General features: G+C 32.7%; 1 protein-coding gene and 1 long non-coding RNA gene across 4 annotated transcripts; both read left to right on the forward strand.

Annotated features, from left to right (window-relative positions):
- Positions 1 to 874: 874 nt before the first annotated feature.
- On the forward strand, positions 875 to 3,263 carry LOC103515132. Of its 3 annotated transcripts, none has more exons than XM_026827928.1 (3): positions 875 to 1,098; positions 1,372 to 1,508; positions 2,930 to 3,261. In XM_026827928.1, the coding sequence occupies exons 2-3, from the start codon at positions 1,415 to 1,417 to the stop codon at positions 3,241 to 3,243; spliced, it is 408 nt and encodes a 135-aa protein (XP_026683729.1). In that variant the 5' UTR covers positions 875 to 1,098; positions 1,372 to 1,414; the 3' UTR covers positions 3,244 to 3,261. The 3 variants fall into 3 exon arrangements, with proteins under 3 accessions (XP_026683729.1, XP_026683727.1, XP_026683728.1); XM_026827927.1 differs by lacking the exon at positions 875 to 1,098 and adding an exon at positions 2,848 to 2,910 and having other exon boundaries at positions 1,371 to 1,508; positions 2,993 to 3,263; XM_026827926.1 differs by lacking the exon at positions 875 to 1,098 and having other exon boundaries at positions 1,258 to 1,508.
- Positions 3,264 to 4,906: 1,643 nt separating this feature from the next.
- Positions 4,907 to 5,807, forward strand: LOC113469906. The gene is made up of 2 exons (XR_003393174.1): positions 4,907 to 5,126; positions 5,213 to 5,807. It is a non-coding gene; the product is annotated as an uncharacterized LOC113469906 (long non-coding RNA).
- Positions 5,808 to 7,024: the final 1,217 nt, after the last annotated feature.

A 7,024-nucleotide genomic window follows, 5' to 3' on the forward strand; every position in this document is an offset into this window, starting at 1 on the left:
AATTCACCCAAACCTGCCGAGGTTGGGGGGGGGAGCCGTTTTAGGCCTTTACCGGGGACTGCGATATATATGCAATAAAAAGGTGGGCAAGACAAGACTGTTTTAACACACGTCACACTTATGTAATTATGTTCGAGGGCTTCGGGCAAAAATTTAAAACGGAGTCTGTTGCGTGGAGGGGGGGAGGCGGGGTGGATGGGTGGATGCTCCAAAATTTTCGTCAGTGGAAAATTAAACTGACCGGGCCCCCTGGATCCCAAATTTTCGGACCTTGACGTACAGTAGGTTTAACAGAATAATGAAGCTCGAGGGGGGCGGGCCACTCGCCTACACGAAATTCCAGACCGCGGATTGTGCGTTTTGAAAAATGCTCAAACCCCGATCTAATGGTAGGTATACTGCGGGACTGAACCCTATTGAGCCCAACACATACATAGGAGGTCGAAAATAAAATGTCGAAATAATTTCCCCACGATTTCCCTGTGAACCTCAAAAATTCCCTGCAAATGGAAATTTCTCTGCGTCTTGCAACACTGCGTCGAAATAATTTCCCCACGATTTCCCTGTGAACCTCAAAAATTCCCTGCAAATGGAAATTTCTCTGCGTCTTGCAACACTGCTTTTGAGATTCGAACAAAGACGCCCACTCGGAAATATTCGGATCGACTCGGAAGTTCTTTTGCGTGTTGCGGTTTTTTCTGTTCTATCTCTATCAAAATTTTTTCTCCTTCTCCGTTCCATCTTCCATCGTCATCGTTTTTCACGGTTTTTTCTTTCACCATTCGCCCTTTTTCTTGATTACATAAAGTGATTATTATTTTATCAGTGCAGTTTTCTTCTTTTCCATATTTTTTCATCTTTGTTATTCTTTCTATCAAAATTTTTTCTCCTTCTCTCTCCGGTTTCTCCGTTCCATCTTCCATCGTCATCGTTTTTCACGGTTTTTTCTTTCACCATTCGATTCGCCCTTTTTCTTGATTACATAAAGTGATTATTATTTTATCAGTGCAGTTTTCTTCTTTTCCATATTTTTTCATCTTTGTTATTCATATAAATAAGGATCTTTTTTCTAATACGTTTTTAATTGTTTTGTACAATGTAAGCTGTAATTCCAGTGAATTCCTTTGATCTTGGTGATAAGGTCTTTATAAAAATAATAATAATAATAAAAAACTGCATACTGCATGTTAGTGTGTCTCTGTGCTTAAGTGCCTAGGTACCTACCTAACTACTGCTTAAATTTGTGATTTGTTTAAAAAAAAAAACTGCATACTGCATGTTAGTGTGTCTCTGTGCTTAAGTGCCTAGGTACCTACCTAACTACTGCTTAAATTTGTGATTTGTTTAATACTATCTTAGCCCTCATTCTAGTCTATGTCAAACTATTCAATACATAAAACCCTGATCAAATCTGATGGCAATATTCTTCAAAATGAACACATTGGAAGGTTCTGCAATATCTCAAACTCTAAAGCTAGCACAGAAGTTCAATAATTTTTATCTAAATGGTAAGTTTGATAGTTTGAATACCTACAGTACCAGTCAAGCCCGAGATGGGTAAGTCCAACTTCTTTGAAACAGGCTCTGAGAGCTTGTTCCTGAATTATATGGCAAGTGCAACCATTTTTACGGAATAGCGCCCAGAGTCAAACATGACTGTAAGATAATAAAGAATGACTTATCTTACCACCAAGAATTAACACGGTGTCAAGGGTTTTCTTCAACATCCATTGATTGCTTGAGCTCTGGATGAATTGAAAACTCTGTGATAATATAGGGGCATAAGGAGGTTTCATGCTGTACCCATGTAGGTATGTTTCAAATAAGGTAGCCACCCCTTGTAACTTTTGGATGGCTGAATAAAGAATGACTTATCTTACCACCAAGAATTAACACGGTGTCAAGGGTTTTCTTCAACATCCGTTGATTGCTTGAGCTCTGGATGAATTGAAAACTCTGTGGTAATATAGGGGCATAAGGAGGTTTCATGCTGTACCCATGTAGGTATGTTTCAAATAAGGTAGCCACCCCTTGTAACTTTTGGATGGCTGGGTTTAGTTCTAGAGATAGGTAAAAGCCCATTGCAAGAGTCCAAACAGTGATGTACTGGGGTCCTTTTCCTAACATCTTGACATTCTTGATCAATGTCTCAGTATTAAATAGCATGGGAAAACCATGATCATTCAAGTAAATAATGAAAAACAAACTTTTTTTTAAATATTTATTATAGTGTGCCAACATAGAATTATCTTATATTATAAGAACGAGATAATGTTATAAAAACAAACTTGAAATTGTGAGTAAAGTATATTTTTCCTCCCTTAAGTATTTATTTTATGTATCAAATTTACTTAATATTATGTTGAATTTTTGCCAAGAAAACAAATAAGTACCTGCTAAGCAAGTAGAACAGTAAAGAAATAAATGAAATATTTTTTGGCATTGAAATCCCTGGAGCATGCATTACTGCATTGCATGTTTTCAGTACATTAATTTTCATTTTATGATATATCTGATCTGATGTCCAAATGCAATATCTTCATTGAGTTTTCTTACTACACTCTGTGCTTTTATTTTTTAATTGGAGCCCTTAAAATGTATGATTCATTTTCATAAAAAAAGTGATACACATCTAGTTACTTGTAAATACTTCTAAGTTTATTGTATTATTCCTTCTTTTTTCAGGCTTCCATAGTACGTACTTATGACACGACGTAATGGTCATGAAAATATTCGAACCATTTTCTTATCGATAGAGGGGAATTATAAAATGTAAAAAAAAAGAAAAAAAAATGCAAGCATAAAAGTAGGTTACATGATAAGAAATTCGATTACTTTGATGATCAGGCTTCCATAATAGTGAATGTGTACCATTTGTCATCAATGGGCATCAAGTAGGTTTGATCAAACCAGAAGTTAAGAAGCACAGGCTTCCATAATAGTGAATGTGTACCATTTGTCATCAATGGGCATCAAGTAGGTTTGATCAAACCAGAAGTTAAGAAGCATTTACTCTCATATCCTGATATATTCTCAGTACAAGCCAATAACTCTATTCATCTGAATCCATCATTCCATACTTATGAATCCAGATCCAAATGTTTGGATCAGGTATTACATGAATTTAAGACAAAAAATTTATTTGTTGCTCTGAAGGGATGGAGGGATGAATGCTATGAAGTGAGAACTAGATATACCTCAGAACCTCTTATGAAAATGGAAAGGTCTGCAACATGTAAGTAATTTTCAGTTAGGTACGTAGGTATTTTTTAATTACCTATCTATGTTCTTGTTTTTTTAGTTAAGTAAGTACCTACATTACCTACCACTCCTTATTAGTTTAAATATTATGGTTATAGGTACTTGGTTACTTTGTACTGCAAAAGATCAATATTTTCTTCTGATACTAATTGGTGGTTCATTAGATAACATATTATGTAATTACCTACAGTCCACTTCAACTGGGAAGTCCGATGACCTTTGGGTGCGCACTCGTCAAAAAATAGCTCGTTGATTAACAAGTAAGCAGTACTTATGACACGACGTAATGGTCATGAAAATATTCGAACCATTTTCTTATCGATTGAGGGGAATTATAAAATGTAAAAAAAAAGAAAAAAAAATGCAAGCATAAAAGTAGGTTACATGATAAGAAATTCGATTACTTTGATGATGTACAAATATTAAGATCATGGGACTTGTTGACGTGTCTGATGGTATATTTTGTAATGATGACTTATGAAATTAATTTTCTCATTATTACTTGCTCTAAATTCTCTAAAACGACGTAAAATGGTATTTACTTTATCAAAACGACAAAAATGCAATACAGAAAAACATGCATTAAAGTAAGTAGGTATAATGGTAATTATTGCCTTTTTACTTTTTTTAGTTTGTTTTTAATGGCTGTTTTAATAAGATAGCCTGGGTTCACTGCCTCAAGCATTAAAATTTCATCAAAACTAACAATGTTGTAGAAATTTGACTTTAGTCTTAACAGTTAAGTAATCAAAACTGTGATACATTTTAGAGAGGATGTTAGGTATTTAGATGTCATTGAAGGACACATGTTCTATTTTAACAGTTAAGTAATCAAAACTGTGATACATTTTAGAGAGGATGTTAGGTATTTAGATGTCATTGAAGGACACATGTTCTATTATTTTTCCAAGTACTTAGAAAACTATCGGGGCTTTTTATACGCATTTTAGTAGACATTTTTGTTTAGAGTAAGCAATTGCGTTTTGGAATAAAATTGAATAGGATAGTAGGTGTACCCATGTAGATAGCTACTTCAGAGTTTGAAGTTCCTTTTTTACGTTTTTTTTTTTTCAACACCTTTTTAAAGTTTCAAGGAATGTTGGACTGAAATAATAAAACAGGGCTTCCGAGTAATAAAAACATGTTTGCATGGACCTTTATTATAAATCACAATAAAAAATGAACGAGAACTTGTCAAAATCATAAAATAAGAAAAGGGCTTTTTATACGCATTTTAGTAGACATTTTTGTTTAGAGTAAGCAAGTGCGTTTTGGAATAAAATTGAATAGGATAGTAGGTGTACCCATGTAGATAGCTACTTCAGAGTTTGAAGTTCCTTTTTTACGTTTTTTTTTCAAACACCTTTTTAAAGTTTCAAGGAATGTTGGACTGAAATAATAAAACAGGGTTTTCGAGTAATAAAAACATGTTTGCATGGACCTTTATTATAAATCACAATAAAAAATGAACGAGAACTTGTCAAAATCATAAAATAAGAAAGATGGACTGCAATAGCTTATTTTAGCTTTGTGGTCTATTACCAACAGAACATCTCAGGAGAAAAAGAAAAAAGTTAGCTTCTCAAACAAAATTAAAACCTTATTCCTCAGATACTTAATGAGGGATTTTCCCCCTTCTAAGGAGAGGCTGCAATAGCTTATTTTAGCTTTGTGGTCTATTACCAACAGAACATCTCAGAAGAAAAAGAAAAACGTTAGCTTCTCAAACAAAATTAAAACCTTATTCCTCAGATACTTAATGAGGGATTTCCCCCTTCTAAGGAGAGCTAGTTATATTAATTTTGTTCAAAAGTAACCTTAGGGATCTATCTTTATTCAGTGGAATAAACTACTAAAATATGTAGGTACTATCACGGTTAACATAATTACTAATTACTATTATTTAATTATTTATTACTAATTGTACTAACAGAGTGAAATAACAGTATAGGTACTATCACGGTTAACATAATTACTAATTACTATTATTTAATTATTTATTACTAATTGTACTAACAGAGTGAAATAACAGTATAATTTCAAAGACAGTGTAGGTACTATGTATGCAATAATTGGAATATACATAATTATGGTCAACCTCAACCAGATAAGTACATAGTTCAGTCCGTGTGTCTGAAACATTGATTCGTGATTATGACTAATGAAATCATTGTAGTAAATGGTGTTTATGTTACGAATCCAAATAATCTACTGTCGAACGAATTGTTTCGATGCTTTACCGAGACTGAAAGCGCTGAATCGTAGAAAATAATGGTCAAATGCTCACATTAAAACCCAACCTCAACAACTAAAATAATCTAATATAAAGTAAATAGTAGGAAACTATAAATTTAAAATGACTAGAAAATTACAACTAATCTACATACGTAGCCACCTTACGTAACAATCCCAGGTAGAGAATTGTACAGAACAATATAAATGTAATACGTAAACTTTAAACATAGCAATATTGTCAGTATTAGATGAATAGGTACATCTGTACTCAGACAATACTCCGATGGAGAGGGTACATAAATATAATAACGGGAGAAATGGGTTTGAACTTTTCACTAAGCACTATACATAGCAATATTGTCAGTATTAGATGAATACATCTGTACTCAGACAATACTCCGATGGAGAGGGTACATAAATATAATAACGGGAGAAATGGGTTTGAACTTTTCACTAAGCACTAATACATAGCAATATTGTCAGTATTAGATGAATACATCTGTACTCAGACAATACTCCGATGAAGAGGGTACATAAATATAATAACGGGAGAAATGGGTTTGAACTTTTCACTAAGCACTAAAATATGCTCTTTATGTCAGTCAAAATTTTACACAAAAAGTTTGGAATTTCTTGTTTCACGTATTTTGATATTTTGTTTTATCCGTGCGCGTTCAATATGATTTTTATAAAATGTAATATTAGGTACACATATTTAGTTATTTTTATTGATGTACCTAGGATGTTCTTTTGAAATAAAATCGATGTTAGATAAAAATTTTGATCCTTTTCATTTTCCCATTATTTCCCCGCTGAAGTTTGGAATTTCTTGTTTCACGTATTTTGATATTTTGTTTTATCCGTGCGCGTTCAATATGATTTTTATAAAATGTAATATTACTGTTTGGAATTTCTTGTTTCACGTATTTTGATATTTTGTTTTATCCGTGCGCGTTCAATATGATTTTTATAAAATGTAATATTACTTAGGTACACATATTTAGTTATTTTCATTGATGTACCTAGGATGTTCTTTTGAAATAAAATCGATGTTAGATAAAAATTTTGATCCTTTTCATTTTCCCATTATTTCCCCGCTGACATTATTTTAGCATATGACGCTTCTCTTGATGCGTGATACAAATATACAATACAAGAATTTGTCTTTGCAGAAAAATATTACATTATGCATCATGTAGGTAATTTAACATAACGCGAACATCTTTGACCAAAAATATTTTTCATCGTCACTAAACACCTGAATTTTTTTCTTCAAAATGATTTGTCTTTGTAGAAAAATATTACATTATGCATCATGTAGGTAATTTAACATAACGCGAACATCTTTGATCAAAAATATTTTTCATCGTCACTAAACACCTGAATTTTTTTCTTCAAAATTGGACATAAAAAACCTAACCGAAATTGGCACACAAATGTATTTCATGATCACTTGGGTAGAAGAATCTCCAGGAATAAAATAGATGACAAATGAAAATGTGAATACTATCAATTTTAGTGTTTATTA

This window comes from Diaphorina citri, unplaced genomic scaffold, assembly GCF_000475195.1.
Source record: "Diaphorina citri unplaced genomic scaffold, Diaci psyllid genome assembly version 1.1 scaffold1283, whole genome shotgun sequence".
Lineage (NCBI taxonomy): Eukaryota > Metazoa > Arthropoda > Insecta > Hemiptera > Psyllidae > Diaphorina > Diaphorina citri.

What these genes read in the sequence shown, in the direction of transcription:
- LOC103515132 (XM_026827928.1), top strand. Translation starts at nt 1,415, where the DNA reads ATGGCAATATTCTTCAAAATGAACACATTGGAAGGTTCTGCAATATCT. An exon ending in CAATAATTTTTATCTAAATG is followed by an intron (nt 1,509 to 2,929) that starts GTAAGTTTGATA and finishes TAAGAAGCACAG; the next exon opens with GCTTCCATAATAGTGAATGT.